Here is a 17,221-nt window from a genome sequence, read left to right on the forward strand (position 1 = left end):
ATGCACATGCATATTAGTTTAAGTTAACCTCAAAAGTTTAAGTGGGTTGTTTTTCTTAAGGATTAGAGTAAAAGGAGCACAGTAAAAATGGTGTTAGAGTGGCAATTATTGTTTGCATAGGCCCACCAAAATATAAGGGACATGGAAAGGAAAAGCCTTGGCCTAAATACAAGGAGACCCTACCCCTGAAGTTTCCTGGCATAAGACCAACTCTAGGCTCCAGGCAAACTAGTTTGTCCAATCCAAGTCATTGTCTGTAGTGCTTCCAGGTGTTGTTATAAAAAACCTTGGATGTTTCGTAGATAGCTTCCCTGGTTCTGGGGTGAATGGAGGATGCCCATTCTTCTGAGGCCTGTGCCAGGTCATTATATCAATGTTCAGGGTGTAAGGTCCCATTGCGCTACGAGAGTCGTGTGTTCCAATCTCTATTAGATAAGAACTTATATGTATGTATAGTATTTTTCCTTTTTTTTTTTTTTGTATTTTCCCATTTTAATGTGCCCATGCAAACAAGGAATAATGCCACATGGCGTTATTGGCGCATATGGGGGAAATAAAGCGAATGGTAAATTTCAAAAATAAAAATATATACCCAAAATAATTACAATAATTGAAGGATCAGTAGGATAAATGTTTTTCAATACTTATTGAAAAGTACTTATACTTATTGAAAAATACTTATTGCTCGTAAACTAGCAACAATAACTTTAAATAAAGTGCAGAAAACTGTGGCTTAACAGGTAATCAAGATAAATCACAAAGTTTAAAATCCTTCAAAACTGGATTCCTCCTCCTCTGTATGTCTAAACAGAGTATCAGCTGTATCTGACGTAAGGGTATCAGCATAGACATTGTCATCATCACTGAGTTCGCAGATATCATCACTGCTGTCAGTCTCATACAAAGCACAGAATATTGTGGGTTAAATAGTTCAGTGGTACACCGAATCAAATAATCTGTATGACCTGAGTATAAGCCAAATTTGGGTTTTTGACACAAACTTTGTGCCCGGAAAAACTCGGCTTATACTCGGGTATATAGTTAATTGTAATACATTTTTTCTAGATAATAAAAGAAGCTATTGAAAATAATGAAAAGAAAAATAATAAAATGGGAAGAGAAAATAAAAAAAAAAGAACTATAGCAAGCTCATTTGTGAAAACTTGTAAATAGCACTGCAATAAACATAGGAGTGCAGAGGTCATTTTTGCATTGTGTTTCTGTGTTCCTAGAATATATATGTATATACCTTAAAAGTGCTGGATCATATGTGAGCTAAATTTCCAGTTTTTTGAGGAATATCCATATTATTTTCTAGAAAGGCTGGACTAGACGGCATCCCCACCAGCAGTGAATGAGAGTTCCTTTCTCCCTGCATCCACACCGGCTCTGGTTGTTCTTGTTCTTTGTGATGTGTGCCAGTTTCTGTGGTGTGAGATGATACCTCATTGTTGTTTTGATTTGCATCTCCCTGATGATTAGTGATGTGGAACATTTTTCTCATGTGCCTTTTAGCCATCTGCATTTCTTCTTTGAGGAAATGTCTGTTCATTTAATTCTCCCGATTCTTTGATGGGTTAGATGTAGTTTTCTTGTAAATTTCTGTCAGTACCTTGTATATCTTAGATATTAGCTCCTTATTTGATAGGTATTGGGTGAATAGTTCCTCCTATCCCTTGGATGGCCTTAGTATCCTAGTTACAATTTCCTTTAAAGTGCAAAAGATTCTGTTTAATGTAGTCCCATTTGTTTATTTCTGCTTCCACTTTTTTGGATAGTGTTTATTTCCTCTATAAAGATGCCTTTAGTCTCAGTGTCATGGAGTGTTTAGCCTACGTTTTCTTCTATATACCTTATAGTTTCAGACCTTATATCGAGGTTTTTAATCCATATGTTTTTGGGCCATACCCAGCAGCACTCAGGGCTTACTTTTGGCTCTCTACTCAGAAATCGCTCCTGGCAGGCACAGGGGACCATATGGGATGCCAGGATTTGAACCACTGTTGGTCCTGGGTCGGCCACTAGCAAGGCAAACGCCCTACTGCTGTGCTATCCTCCAGTCCCTTTAATCCATTTTTATTTGACCTTCGTGCATGGTGTTAGAGGTCATGCTTGGCTTCTTTATTTATTTATTTATTTTTTGCATGTGGCTGACCAGTTATCCCAACACCACTTGTTGAAGAGGTTTTCTTTGCTGAATTTTGCTTTTCTTGCCTCTTTATCAAAGATTAATTGATTTTATGTCTGGGGTCATTCTCTGAATACTCAAGTCTATTCATTAATCTGAGGGTTTGTCTTTATTTTAATACCAGTCTGTTTTTATGAATATTGCTCTGTAGTACAATTTAAAGTTGGGGAAAGTGATGCCTCTCATTTATTTTTCCCCTAAGGGTTGCTTTAGCTATTTGTGGATATATATTGTTCCAAATGAAGTTCAGGAGTGTTTGATCCACTTCTTTGAAGAATGTCATGGACATCCTTAGAGGGACTGAATTAAATCTTTACAATGCAATATGGGCCTGTCAACACTTGATAGGTCAACCAAATTGAAACCCAACAAGAATATATTAGACATGAAAAGAGAAATGGAAGAAAGAGGCCTAGTAGATATATATAGGACACTCCATCCTCAGAAACCTGGATACACATTCTTTTCCAACATACATGGGTCATTTTCCAGGATAGACCACATGCTGGTACATAAAACATACCTCCATAAAAGATAGAAATTTTGCAGGCTACCTTTGCTGACCACAAGGCTCTGAAGTTAGATGTGAACTACAAAAGGTCACAGAAGAAAAAATTTAACACCTGGAAATTAAACAGTCTACTACTGAACAACCAGTTGGTCCGAGATGAAATCAAAAAGGAAATAAAAAATTTCCTGGAAACAAACAACAATGAAAACACAAACTATCAGAACCTATGGGATACAGCAAAAGTGGTACTGAGAGGAAAATTTATAGCTTTGCAAGCACACATCAGGAAGGAAGAAGGAGCATACATGAATAGCTTAATGACACAGCTTATAGAATTAGAAAATGATCAACAGAAGAAACTAAAAATAGGAAGACAGAATGAAATAACAAAGCTGAGAGCAGAAATCAATGAAATGGAAACCCAAAAACAATCCGAAAGATCAACAAAAGCAGAAGTTGGTTCTTTGAAAAAATAAACAAGATTGATAGATCATTGGCAAAACTCACAAAAAGAGAAAGAGAAACTTGATAACACATATTATAAATGAAAAGGGGGAGATCACTACAGATACTGCAGAGATTCAAAGGGTATTCAGAGAATACTTTGAGAAACTCTATGCCACTAAATATGAGAACCTGGAAGAAATAGATAAATTTCTGAACTCATATAACCTTCCACGGTTGAATAAAGAAGATGTAGCATATATAAACACTCCCATCACTATTGAGGAAATTAAAACCGTAATCAAAAATTTGCCCAAAGACAAAAGCCCAGGTCCTGATGAATTCATGAATGAATTCTTTCAAACCTTTCAAGAGGAAGTACTACGAATCATGACCAGGCTCTTTTATGAAATTGAAAAAACAGGAACACTTCCAAATAGCTTTTATGAAGCAAACATCATCTTAATACCAAAACCAGATAGAAATGCTGTCAAAAAATTACAGACCAATACCCCTGATGAACACAAATGCAAAGATCCTCAACAAAATCCTTGCAAACAGGATCCAATGCCTCATCAAGAAGATCATTCACTATGATCAAGTAGGTTTCATTCCAGGAATGCAAGGATGGTTTAACATCCGTAAATCTATCAACATAATACACAACATCAACAACAAGAAAAATAAAAATCACATGGTCATTTCAATAGACGCAGAAAAAGCATTTGATAAGGTTCAACACCCATTCTTGATGAAAACTCTCAGCAAGATGGGAATAAAAGGAACCTTTCTCAATATAATTAAGGCAATCTACCACAAGCCAATGGCAAATATTATCCCCAATGGAGAAAAACTAAAAGCTTCCCTCTAAATTCTGGTATAAGACAAGGCTCTCCTCTCTCACCACTCCTATTCAACATAGTACTGGAAGTCTTTGCTATACTGATTAGGCAAGAAAAAGATATCAAGGGAATCCAGATGACATGATACTCTACTTAGAAAACCCTAAAGACTCTACCAAAAAGCTTCTAGAAATAATAGATTCATATAGCAAAGTGGCAGGCTACAAAATTAACACACAAAAATCAATGGCCTTTTTTACACCAATAATGATAGGGAAGAAATGGACATTAAGAGAACAAGCCCATTCACATTAGTGCCACACAAACTCAAATATCTTGGAGTCAACCTGACTAAAGATGTGAAGGATCTATACAAAGAAAACTATAAAACACTGCTCCAAGAAATAAGAGAGCATACACAGAAATGGAAACACATATCCTGCTCATGGATTGGCAGAATTAACATTATTAAAATGGCAATACTTCCAAAAGCATTGTACAGATTTAACACGATTCCTCTAAAGATACCCATGACATTCTTCAAAGAAGTGGATCAAACACTTCTAAAATTCATTTGGAACAATAAACACCCTATAATAGCTAAAGCAATCCTTGGAAAAAGGATAATGGGAGGCATTACTTTCCCCAATTTTAAGCTGTATTACAAAGCAATAGTTTTCAAAACAGCATGGTATTGGAATAAAGACAGACTCAGATCAGTGGAATAGGCTTGAGTACTCAGACAATGTTCCCCAGACATATAACCACCTAGTTTTTGATAAAGGAGCAAGAAATCCTAAATGGATCAAGGAAAGCCTATTCAACAAGTGGTGTTGGCACAACTGGTTAGCCACTTGCAAAAAAGTGAACTCAGACCCCCAGCTAACACCATGTACTAAGGTAAAATCCAAATGGATTAAAGACCTTGATCTGAAACTATAAGTCGTATATAGAACAACATGTAGGTAAAACACTCTATGACATTGAGACTAAAGGCATCTTTAAGGAGGAAACAGCACTCTCCAAACAAGTGGAAGAAGAGATAAACAGATGGGACTATATTAAGCTAAGAAGCTTCTGCATCTCAAAGGAGATAGTGCCCCAAATACACCCAATACTCATTATTCACCCAATACTCATCAGATAAAGGGCTAATATCCAAAATATACAAGGTACTGACAGAACTATACAAGAAAAAAACATCTAACCCCATCAAAAAATGGGGAGAAGAAATGAACAGACACTTTGTAAAAGAAGAAATGCAAATGACCAAAAGGCACATTAAAAGATGCTCAACATCACTAATCATCAGGGAGATGCAAATCAAAACAACTATGAGGTACCACCTCATGTCACTGAAATTGGCACACATCACAAAGAAGGAAAACAAGCAGTGCTGGCAGGGATGTGGAGAGAAAGGAACTCTTTTTCACTGCTGGTGGGAATGCTGTCTAGTCCAACCTTTATGGAAAGCTATATGGAGATTCTTCCACAAAATGGAAATTGAGCTCCCATATGATCCAGCTATACCACTCCTAGGAATATACCTGAGGAACACAAAAATACAATATAAAAATCCCTTCCTCACACCAATATTCATTGCAGTGTTATTTACAATAGCCAGACTCTGGAAACAACCAAGATGCCCTTCAACAGATGAGTGGCTAAAGAAACAGTGGTACATATACACAATGGAATACTATGCAGCCATCAGGAGAGATGAAGTCATGAAATTTTCCTATACATGGATGTATATGAAACCTATTATCCTGAGTGAAGTAAGACAGAGGGAGAGAGAAAGATGCAGAATGGTTTCACTCATCTATGGGTTTTAAGAAAAATGAAAGACATTTTAACAGTATCTCAGAGACAAGAGAGATGAGGGCTGGTAGGTGCAGCTCATGACATGAAGCTCACCACATAGAGTGATAAGTGCAGTTAGAGAAATAACTACACTGAAAACTATCATAACAATGTGAATGAGTACAGGTGTGGGTGGGTTGGGGAGGAGGGAGATCTGGGAAATTGGTGGTGGGAATCTTGCACTGGTAAAGGGGGGGTGTTCTTTACATGACTGTAATCATACTAGTCATACAACTACAATCATATTTGTAATCACGGTGTTTAAATAAAGATAATTAAAAATTTGTACAATGGCTTTGGGATTGTTGCCATTTTAATGATATCAATCCTCCCAATTCATGAACAGGGTGCATATGCCTTCATTTCCTTGAATCCTCTTTTATTTTTTGAAGCAGTGTTTTGTAATTTTCTTTGAGTATGTCCTTCACCTCTTTAGTTGACTTGACTACAAGGTATTTGAGTTTCTGTGGCATTATTGTGAATAGGATTGGATTTTTTCTCGTAATTTTTTGTGTAGAAGAAAGCCATTGATTTTTGCATGTTAATTTTGTAGCCTGCCACTTTGCTATATAATTTTGTTTCTAGAAGCTTTTTAGTAGAGTCTTTAGAAATTTCTAAATATAGTATTATGACATCTTCAGATAGTGGTATCTTGACTTCTTCCATTCTTATCTGAATGTCCTTGATTTTTTTTTTTGGTTTTTGGGTCACACCCATTTGACACTCAGGGGTTACTTCTGGATATGTGCTCAGAAATTGCCCCTGGCTTGCGGGGACCATATGGGACGCCGGGGGATCGAACCGCGGTCCGTCCTACGCTAGCACTTGCAAGGCAGACATCTTACCTCTAGCATCACCTTCCTGGCCCCGATTATCTTTTTCTTTTTCTTTTTCTTTTTTTTTTTTTTTTTTTTTTTTTTTGGTTTTTGGGCCACACCCGGTAACGCTCAGGGGTTACTCCTGGCTATGCGCTCAGAAGTTGCTCCTGGCTTGGGGGACCATATGGGACACCGGGGGATCGAACCGCGGTCCGTCCAAGGCTAGCGCAAGCAAGGCAGGCGCACCTTACCTTTAGCGCCACCGCCCGGCCCCGATTATCTTTTTCTTAAGGTGAGTACTTCCAGTACTATGTTGAATAGGAGTGGTGAGAGGAGGAAGCTTTGCTTTGCCAGAATTTAGAGGAAAGGTTTTTGATTTTTCTTCATATTTGCCATAGGTTTGTGTAAAGTTCCTTTCATTTCCATTTTGAGAGTTTTTATCATGAATGTGTTGTTGGACCTTATTGTTTTCTCTGCATCTATTGATATGATCACGTTTTTTTTCTTTTGTAGATATGATGTATTACATTGATTGACTTGTATATGTTAAACCATCCTTGCATCTCTGGAATTAATTCTACTTGGTTATAGTTTAATCCTACTTGAACCTTCTTTTTTTTTTTTTACTTGAACCTTCTTGATGAGATGTTGGATCCTGTTTGTTTTGAGGTTCTTTCCATCTGTGCTCATAAGGGATATTGGTCTGTAGTTCTCTCTTTTTTGTGTGTGCGTGGCATCTCTGTCTGCTTTCATATGCCTTCTGGCCATTTGTATTCTTCTTTGAAGAACTTTATTTCATCTCTGTTTTGTTGGGAATTGATGTTTTTATCTTGCAAAGTTCTACCAGTGCTTTATATGTCTTTATAAATCTTTATTGGATAAGTGGTGATAAAATAATTTCTCCCAGTCTGTGGACTGCCTTTGTGTTCTGTTCATAACTTCCTTTGACATGCAGAATCTTCCTAATTTATTGTAGTCCCATTTGTCTATTTGTTTCCACTTGACTGGTCAACGAAATTTCATCTTTTAAGAAACCTCTAGCTTCAATGAGATGAAGTTCTTCCTATGTTTTCCTGCCCTATGGATTCAGGTCTGAATCTCCTGATTCTATTGTTGTTGACTTTGGCTTAAGGTCATTAATTCATTTTGATTTGACTTTTGGTGTTAGGAAGGAGACTGAGATCATTATTTTGCATGTGATCATTATTTTGCTCAGAGATGTCAGCTGGAGACAGGCCTCACTTAAGATGGTAGAGCAGCAAGCAGAAGGTCTCAAAATAACTTTTAATAATGGATGTCTAACAGAGCTGTGTGGTTTCATACAACTTATATTTTAACATTTGGTCATCAAGTCATAACCATTAATTTTCCATTAATTTGCATTCCATACTATTAAGTCTTGCTTCTCTGAGAGCTAGTTTTCAGTAGGAAGCTTACCATAATGGGGAGAATGGTGAATATAGGGAAGGTGGAAAAATGGTGTACACTAGTGGAAAGTATGGTGCTGGAATGTTCTATGCATGAAATCCTACTTTTAACAGTATTATGATGGGACAGAAATAGCACAGCACTAGGGCATTTGCCATGAATGTGGCCTGTTTTGATTCCTGGCATCCCATATGGTCACCCGAGCCTGCCAGGAGCAATTTCTGAGTGCAGAGCCAGAAGTAACCTCTGGGTGCCACCAAGTGTTGCCCCAAAACCAAAAACAACAAAACCCCAGTATTATGAATTATGGTGCCAAAAAATTTTAAAACCTGGTTTCTGCTCCCTACTTATTAAATTCCAAACTACATGGATTTTTTGTGTATTTTAATTTTTATTTATCTTTGCTTGTTTACATTATTTTTAAAAACTACAGCAAAAAGAAAATGTGTAAAAACTATTATATATTGTAATGAGGTCATTAAGTCATTGTCAGGTTTACTACTAAACTAGTTGTTGCTAGTTGATCTTTATGATATTTGTATGGTTTCTGAACATTACATGGCTTCAAATACATGTTTGTGTTTAAATTATTATCTTTATTGGAATGACATTTTTGAAAAATTTAGAGTTGTCAGACAGTCCAGAACTTCCAAACTCTCAGGGCATGGTTTCGGCTGTCAGGCCTTCTGAAATTACAGAGTGCAAGAGAGGTTACATATACTCTGACAGGTCCTTGTGATGTCAGCCCAAATACCAGCATAGTTGAAGTTTTGGTTGGTTTGGCATCTCTGCAGAGATCAGTGGTTAAGTGGTGAAGCTGGGCCATTTGGTGGAGTGGCAATTGTGGGTTGTGGGTGCAGCTGGTTAGGTTTTGACAGGACAGGAGCCTAGCCATCCTCTCCCATCATAGATGGAATTTTTAAGAGAATGTCTTTCTCATCTAAAAAGCTGAGTTACTTACAAATAATACTTATTCATATCTTACAGGATATTGTCATCATAGATAAGTATATTTTAATAAGATATAGTGGATAGAATTGGATTTAATTTTTCAACTATAATTATTTTATGCATATATTTATAGCACCCAAGCATCTATATTTACTTTGCTTTACCTTTCATAATATTTTCTACATTTTTGTTTGTTTGGGTTTTTGGGGGTCATGTCTGGCAGCGTTCAGGGATTACTCCTGTCTCTGCGCTCAGAAATCACTCCTGGCAGGCACAAGGGACCATATGGGATGCCTGGATTCAAACCACCATCTGTCCTGGATCAGCTGCGTGCAGGGCAAATGCCCTACCACTGTGCTATCGCTCTGGCCTTTTCTACATTTTTTAATTTAGGTATGCGATTTGAACCACCGACCTTCTGCATACAAGGCAAGTGCCTTACCTCCATCCAATCTCTCTGGCCCCTTTTTTAAATTAATATATTTATTTAATACCATGATTACAAACATGTTTGTAGTTGGGTAATGTTATCTTCTTAAAGTATGCTAAAATAATAAGATCATCAATGAAGCTTAGTAATAATCATTTTACACAATAATTATTTTAGCGCCTGTGGTTCACTTGCAGATTTTTGAAAGAATCATTAATATATTATAGTTAAGCTATACATAAGGTATATATACTAACTATATTTGATATTTTTACTATATAGTTTACCTGCAAAATTATGGTAGTTTGTTCATCAATTGTCATTATTATATAATGCTCTGTGCTTCCAAAGAGTTTTAATGAGTTGTTGCAGCATCTTTCCACAAGGGTGATATTATAACTGTAAAATATAATCTTTGTAAGTAAAAGAATAAAATGAAAAAGAGGTTTTGGGGGGCTGAAAGGACTGTGCTCAACTTACTCCTGGTTCTGTGCTCAGGGATGGTGAGCTCAAATGACCATTTTTTAGTGCTGGGAATCAAACCAGGAAGAGGAGGAGGAGGAAATGCCTAATACCACTCTGGTACCAACTTGCACCAGTTTTGATATGATATCCTGACATGAGGAAACGGCAACAACTTGATCTAAAAGAGTTACCCTATCTCATCACCTAATGAATGGTATGATGAAATCAATTGCTCTATGCAAACACCAAAACCCCTAACTACAGAAGACTGACTTTGGCAAACATGGACTGAGCAGAACCTATCGTGGGACCGCTGAGAAAGATCCCAGCTTAGGCCTCGGCTTAGGATTCGTACAAAAACCAAGATCTCTAATTCCAGAGGTATGACTTTGACAACTGTGACTGAGCAGAGCTTGTGGAACCATACTGAAAGACTCTATCCCAGGCTTTGTCCTAGGATCTGAGCAAAAACCAAGACCACTAATTGCAGAAGACTGATTACAACAACAGTGATGGAACAGAACTTCCTTCTAGAACCGTAAAGAAAAACTGTCTCTTAGCTTTCATCCTATAACCTACGTAAATACCAAAATCTCCAGCTACAGAGGCCTGATGTTATCATTTACAACTGAGCAGAAAGTTTCCTGGCACCATAAAAAGACCCTGGGGTGTGAAAATGAGCGTGTATGAAGCCTGTAGTTGTTCCCATGGCTGTATGCTTCAAGGGCAGAGGAACCCTGTATCTCTTAGGCCAAGGGATTACCTTTCTAATTTCCCCGATGATAATGATGGTGGTGGTGGTGGTGGTGGTGGTGGTGGTGGTGGTGGTGGAGGAAGAAGAGGAGGAGGAGAAGGAAGAGGAGAAAAACATAAATCTTTTTAAGTAGTTGCTTATTTGTTTTTTTGTTTGTTTGTTTTTGATTTGGTTTGGGTTTTTTTTTTGCTTTGTCTTATTTTAGTTTTTTTGTTTTTTGTTTGTTTTTCATAGTTGCTGGTTTTGCTTTTTTGTTTTTTCTTTTTTTTGTATATTTGTTGCTACTGATTTTTTGTGTTTTTTGTTTTTGTTTTGTTTTGTTACCTTTTTCTTCTCTGTTTCCCCTTTCTTCTAAATTGATATTTATAACACCTAAATGAACTTCTCTTATTTTTTTCTTTTCCCTTTTCTTTTCTTATATCTTCAACAGAACCACATTACTGGAATCATCTTGTTCAACCTCATAATTTGAGGGGGAAATTGGATAATACCAGGACCAGACAGTTGTATGAACATTTAGTGGAAATAAAAAAAATGATCAGACATGAACACCAAACCCAAAGTCAAAGACAACAGAACTGATACCCAATCTACAACAAGCTGTACAAATAGGGTCCACTAGCATGGGAACAGGGGTGGAGGGAGGACAACACTGGTTGTTTGAATGTCCCTCATTCATTATCACTATGTGCCTTAAATATTACTATGAAAAAATTTTAATTTACGTTAGCCACAATAAAATAATAAAAAAAACCTGCAAAATGGCTGGAAAAGTTTTAGAAAAACATTTGAAAAAAAATATAGTCACTATGTCACTGCAATAAAAATGCAAAAAACTTGTAAAAATTTAAAAAATTAAATATACAGAGAGATGTTTTTATACAAAATTTGAATTAAGATAAAGCACTTACCTGGATTCTAGCAATTGAAGTATTTCTGGACAATTAAGAAGCCCTTCAGAAGCATAAAACACATATGGAATCTGAATTTCCAAAAGGAAACCACCAAATCTATCCAATAAGGTGCTTCCTAAGTAAGAGAAAATTTATAAATATTTGATTTTTTCTCATCTCCAGGTGTCACTTTTTAAAATAAACGAAAATAATAGGTATAAGTTCAACAAGAAAAATAGAAACAATATTCTCTGTAAAAATCAGAAATCTGAACAAGGTTTCAAGAATGAATGAAAACCATGTTATCCACTACCTAGAGAGATAAATACTAAAGCTTATCTATCTACTATAGATAAATATTATATTGAAAAAGCAAGTTTAGTACATATCTCCAGATATTTTTGCATGCATTTGCTTATCTATACTCACAAGTGTACACTCATTAAAAATGAAAAATGGAAAAAAAATGGAAATATAGGATAATGCTCTAACTTATTATTAAAGTTTACTTATTTAAGTATTGAATATTTGTTGTGTAAGTATGTACTGATTTATATAAAATTTAAATTGTTGCAAAATAATACAGAGGGAATAATACAGAGCAATAGGAAAAGAATAAATACCTTAATAGAGAAATGGAAAATTTCTTTTTTTTTTTTTTTTTTTTTTTTTTTTTTGTGGTTTTTGGGTCACACCCGGCAGTGCTCAGGGGTTATTCCTGGCTCCAGGCTCAGAAATTGCTCCTGGCAGGCACGGGAGGACCATATATGGGACGCCGGGATTCGAACCGATGACCTCCTGCATGAGAGGCAAACGCCTTACCTCCATGCTATCTCTCCGGCCCCAGAAATGGAAAATTTCTAAAAATTGGCAGTTTACCAAAATATAGTCACAAAAGAGCTAGGGAAATAGCTCAAAGGGCTCATGCTTATGCTTTGCATATGGAGGCCCAGGTTTAATTTCTGACACTACAGTCTCTAAAGCACTGCCTCGAGCAATCTTAAAAGCACCTTGGTAGGAGCTACCCCTGAGCACATTCAGGTGTGGCCCACCAACCAAATGCCACCGATTCTAAAAATCAAAGTTTCTTTTTTCTAAGTTAATAATTATAGAGACAATACTTTTAAAATTTTGCTGGGATATCTCAGAATTCCAACTCCTTACTCATACTTGAAATAGTAAGAAAGTAACTTCTGGCAAGAATTGAAAGAGATTCATCTATAAATATACTGCATGAACTTTTAAATTAATAAATCTGGGAATTTCAGCATTAGTCATATAAACTGCTACTGAAAACACAAAGAAACAAACTGATTTATGAAGTAGTTTTAAACTATTTTATTATTTGTAGTGTTACATATTAAAATTGTTCTAAATCAATGTATGATTACATTTTTCCTATAATTCAATTAACAATTACTATTGCCTTAGAAAATAGTTTAAGGTTAGATAGAATTGTAATAAAATTGTGCTGTTTATGTAAAATAGCCTGAAGGCTAATGGAATAAAAAACATAATAAGCAAAGTTTAATTTACAAATAAGAAATATGAGGTCTGAATTAAAACGATATTATCAATGTCACACAAATAGTGGTGAGATTAGAGCTTAAACTAGTCTTTTAATACTTTGTTCTCTTTCTTTAAATCAGAACAGAATAAAAATAAATTTTTTTAACAGAGAAAAAAAGAAATTTAGTTTATATCCTTACTCTTTAATACAGTGTCTGGAACAATCACTTTAAAGGCTGTGTAAGGAATATTCAATTTTTTGCAATGCTTAGTCCAACAAGAATTTTCTACATAATCATATTCTATCACGAATGAGAAATTACTCCAGGGGAAATCTGCTCCAATGTATTGACTATGTACAACTACACAGGAACTGGTACTGAAGAAGAAGAAAAAAAAAAAAAAGCCAAGAAAGTACTTGTGTAATTATAAAATTTTTTTGCTATTCCACTATTAAATCATGCATAATTATCTTAAAATGGCATATTGTATTTTTTACTATTTTGTTCTCCAAATATAGTAATCTCTTATATGTATATATATACATATATACATATATATATTTTTTTTTTTCCTGATAGTAAAACTTTTTTTAAAAGCAAAATATAAAATAATTTTACATCCTAAGGTCACAATGATAATATAATGGATTTGGTGCTTGTCTTGCATGTGACAGAACCAGGTTCTGGCATTACTTTTGGTCCCCCATAGCCCATCAGGAGTGATTCCTGAGCACTGTGCCAGGAAATAACCTTTGAGCACCAACAGGTGTGGCCCAAAAACAAAAAGAAAAAAAAAACTTTTCACATCATTTCGTTCAATTCAATTCTTTTTTTGTTTTGTTTGGTTTGGTTTGGTTTGGTTTTAGGCCACACCCGGTGATGCTTAGGGGTTACTCCTGGCTATGTGCTCAGAAATCTCTTCTGGTTTGGGGAACAATATGGGACACCAGAGAATCGAACCGAGGTCGGTCCTAGGTCAGCCGCATGCAAGGCAAACACCATACTGATGCGCCACCGTTCAGGCCCCTTAAATTCATTTCTTAACTCTATGTCAATAATAGAAAGATTTTCAGGAGAAATCAGTCTCTTTTTTTTTTTTTACAAATATGAGATTTTAACCTTTGAGAATCTATATAGTGATATAATATGACAACTTTGAAATATAATTACAGTTTTCTCAATGGGATCCATAGATAATTTAGCAATAAAAATATATTTAATTTTTAACAGAGAAAATTGAATATTTAAAATTGATTATTTAAATTTTAAGTTATCTTTTTGTTTTGTTTTGTTTTTTGTTTTTGGGTCACACCCAGCGGTGCTCAGGGGTTACTCCTGGCTGTCTGCTCAGAAATAGCTCCTGGCAGGCACGGGGGACCATGTAAAACACCGGGATTCGAACCAATCACCTTTGGTCCTGGATCAGTTGCTTGCAAGGCAAACGTCGCTGTGCTATCTCTCTGGGCCCTTAAGTTATCTTTTTTATCTTCAAATTTTATATACCTAATGATGGTTTCTATTTGTCAACCCAGAAATTAGATGCTATTTATGTATAACTTTACAAACTTCCATTTGACTTCCAACTTCTCACTATTTGGACCGCAAAATTAGAAATAATCTCTACATAAAATAAGCCAAAAATGAAAACTCTTTTAGGGTAGTGGGGGCCACATCTAACCATATTTAGGGATGTTAACATTTATGTTACAGGGATGCTACTCCTAGCTCTGTGCTCATGGATCACTCCTGACAATACTCAGTGGACCTTATATGGTATGAAAATCAAACTTGGTTGGTCATGTAAAAGAGAAATATGCTACCTTTTGTATTATCAATCCCCAAATCAAAAATTTTAATAACAACCAGTGTAAAAATTCATTATTAGCAGGATCTTTCTGAGATATCTACAAGGTGAATTTTAGGAAAAAGATAAATCAAAAGACAGACAATATAAAAATAATGTTGAGCAAAAAATGTATTATGAAAATAAGACTAAGTTTGGAGTTGGAGAGACAGTATTGTGGGTAAGAATGGTTGGCAAATGTCCAATCCAGATTTTATCCCCAGCATCCCATGGTCCCCTGAGCACCATCAGGAGTGATTTTTTATAGCAGAGCCAGGAATAAGCCATGAGCAACATTGGGTGTGACTCAAAAATGAAACAAAAAGATTAAATCTGAATAGGCAGTTTCTAATTACTACTAATCATAATCTGTAGATATTAAAATGAAGTAAAATTTTGAACACTAACATGTAATATATGAGGCAACGAATCATATAACTTGTCTATATAAACTATTTTTCAAATAAAAAAATAGCTTTTATTGATCATCTCTATAGGCCCATAACTACATCCAGATATTCTACTAACTCATCCTCCAGGCTCAAATCCACACTCCAGATCCTCTGGCTCACTACTTTGGTTGACGATGACCTGGTTCATAACACCAGGGTCTTTTCGAACCCAGAGTGGATTCCTTGGAGGGCCCAGGACTAGAAGCCTCCATACCTTATCTTTTTTTATCTCTAAAAGCCTCTATATACACCCCAAGCCATCTGGCCCTTTCTTCTCCACCCACAGGACACGCTCAAACCTACAGTGAACCCACCAGGTTTCAGGGTTGACCTAGCCTCAAAATCTTCACCAATAGAAATTGCAACCAACCTCTGTCCCCCACCCCACCCTCTGATCCCCACCTCCTCTGCCAAAAAAGTCCTCATAAAGCAGTGATGATAGCAGCCATAGATAAATAAAACCTATATATAGTATATAATATGATGATATATTGATATACTGATATAACAATAACTTCAGAACATCTGGAATTAGAAATTCCAACCCTAGTATCCTCGAAACATTAAGACTAGTGAAAAAAGAGCTGGAGCAATAGCTCAGCGGTAGGGCATTTGCCTTGCACGCGAATGTGGGTTTGAATCCTGGCATCCCATATGGTCCCCAAGCTTGCCAGGGGAGATTTCTGAGTGCAGAGTCAGGAGTAACCCCTGAGTGCCACAGGGTGTGCCCACCCTAAAATACAAAAACCAACCAAGAATTAAGGAATTCAGTGTCTTTAACAGAGGGGACAGAAGTCAAAGTATGTTTTCAAGTTTATCAAAATGCTCAATGCTGCCTAGGAATGACCTCAGAACAACTGTCTCATTAAGGGTAACTGAAATAATGCAATAATTAAATGAGAAACTCACTCAGATCAGAGAAAAATTGATACAAAATATTAAAGGATTCATTTAACTAGAATTGAAAGAATATGGTACAGTAACAGAATACAGGAAGCTGAAAACTGAGTTAGTGTGCTTGGAACTAGAAGACAACGTCAAAAGAAAGAAGCAATAGAAAGGAGATGGAAAATAAAAAGAAAGGAAATATAATACATCTAATGCACAATAGCAACAGGATTCATCTCTGAGTCACTATAATACTAGAAGGAGAAGGATGAGAGAAAGGGTAATAACAGCTAGTGGAAGAGATCAGAGCAAAAAAATTCCCCAGTCTGATGAGGGAGACCTGGGCACAGCTTCAGAGGCCCAAAGTGCCAAACAAAATAAACTCACAATACAACATCAAAATAAACTCTAACCAAAATAGCAAGAACTGAAGGGAGACAGATTACTTAACATGTAAGAGAGAAACAAATCCTCAAGTACAAAATACAAGAAACAACATGAAATCCACATCAAATCTTTCACAGAAGACCCTACAAGCAAGAAGAAAATTAAATGATATATTAAAAGTACTGAATAAAACAAATCTTCAAACTAGAGACTTTTATCCTGCCATTAGGTTGTCATTCAGATTCAAGGCAGAGATAAAAAAAATATTCTCAAACAGGAACTGATGACTTCACTGCATCTAAACCAATTCTGAGAGGAATATTGAATGATTCCTATAAAAAGTGCAAGAGAATAAAGCACATTGTTTTGTGTGCAGGAGACCTGGGATCAATGCAGTGTACTACATGGATGCCCAAATGCCATTAGGTCAGACCGTACAGCACTATACTGGGAGTAATCCCTGAGCACCAACAGGAGTAGTCCAAAGGCAACAAAGAAATTGCTGTTTCCAAATCTCTTTGTTTCAGCAGTTACTTCAGTGTCATCTTCTATA

The 17,221-nt window shown here is 36.1% G+C and overlaps 1 protein-coding gene across 1 annotated transcript in view; it reads right to left on the minus strand.

Moving 5' to 3' along the window:
- The window catches only part of SHOC1 (shortage in chiasmata 1), a 114,796-nt gene that overhangs the window by 25,625 nt on the left and 71,950 nt on the right, over positions 1–17,221 (minus strand). The window contains exons 30-32 of the mRNA XM_049774727.1: positions 13,297–13,475; positions 11,606–11,723; positions 9,763–9,874 (exon numbers count right to left, since the gene is read on the minus strand). Coding sequence (XP_049630684.1) covers positions 9,763–9,874; positions 11,606–11,723; positions 13,297–13,475 — 409 coding nt within the window. The remainder of the gene's footprint in view (positions 1–9,762; positions 9,875–11,605; positions 11,724–13,296; positions 13,476–17,221) is intronic.

The sequence above is a fragment of the Suncus etruscus genome, chromosome 1 (genome assembly GCF_024139225.1).
Source record: "Suncus etruscus isolate mSunEtr1 chromosome 1, mSunEtr1.pri.cur, whole genome shotgun sequence".
NCBI lineage: Eukaryota > Metazoa > Chordata > Mammalia > Eulipotyphla > Soricidae > Suncus > Suncus etruscus.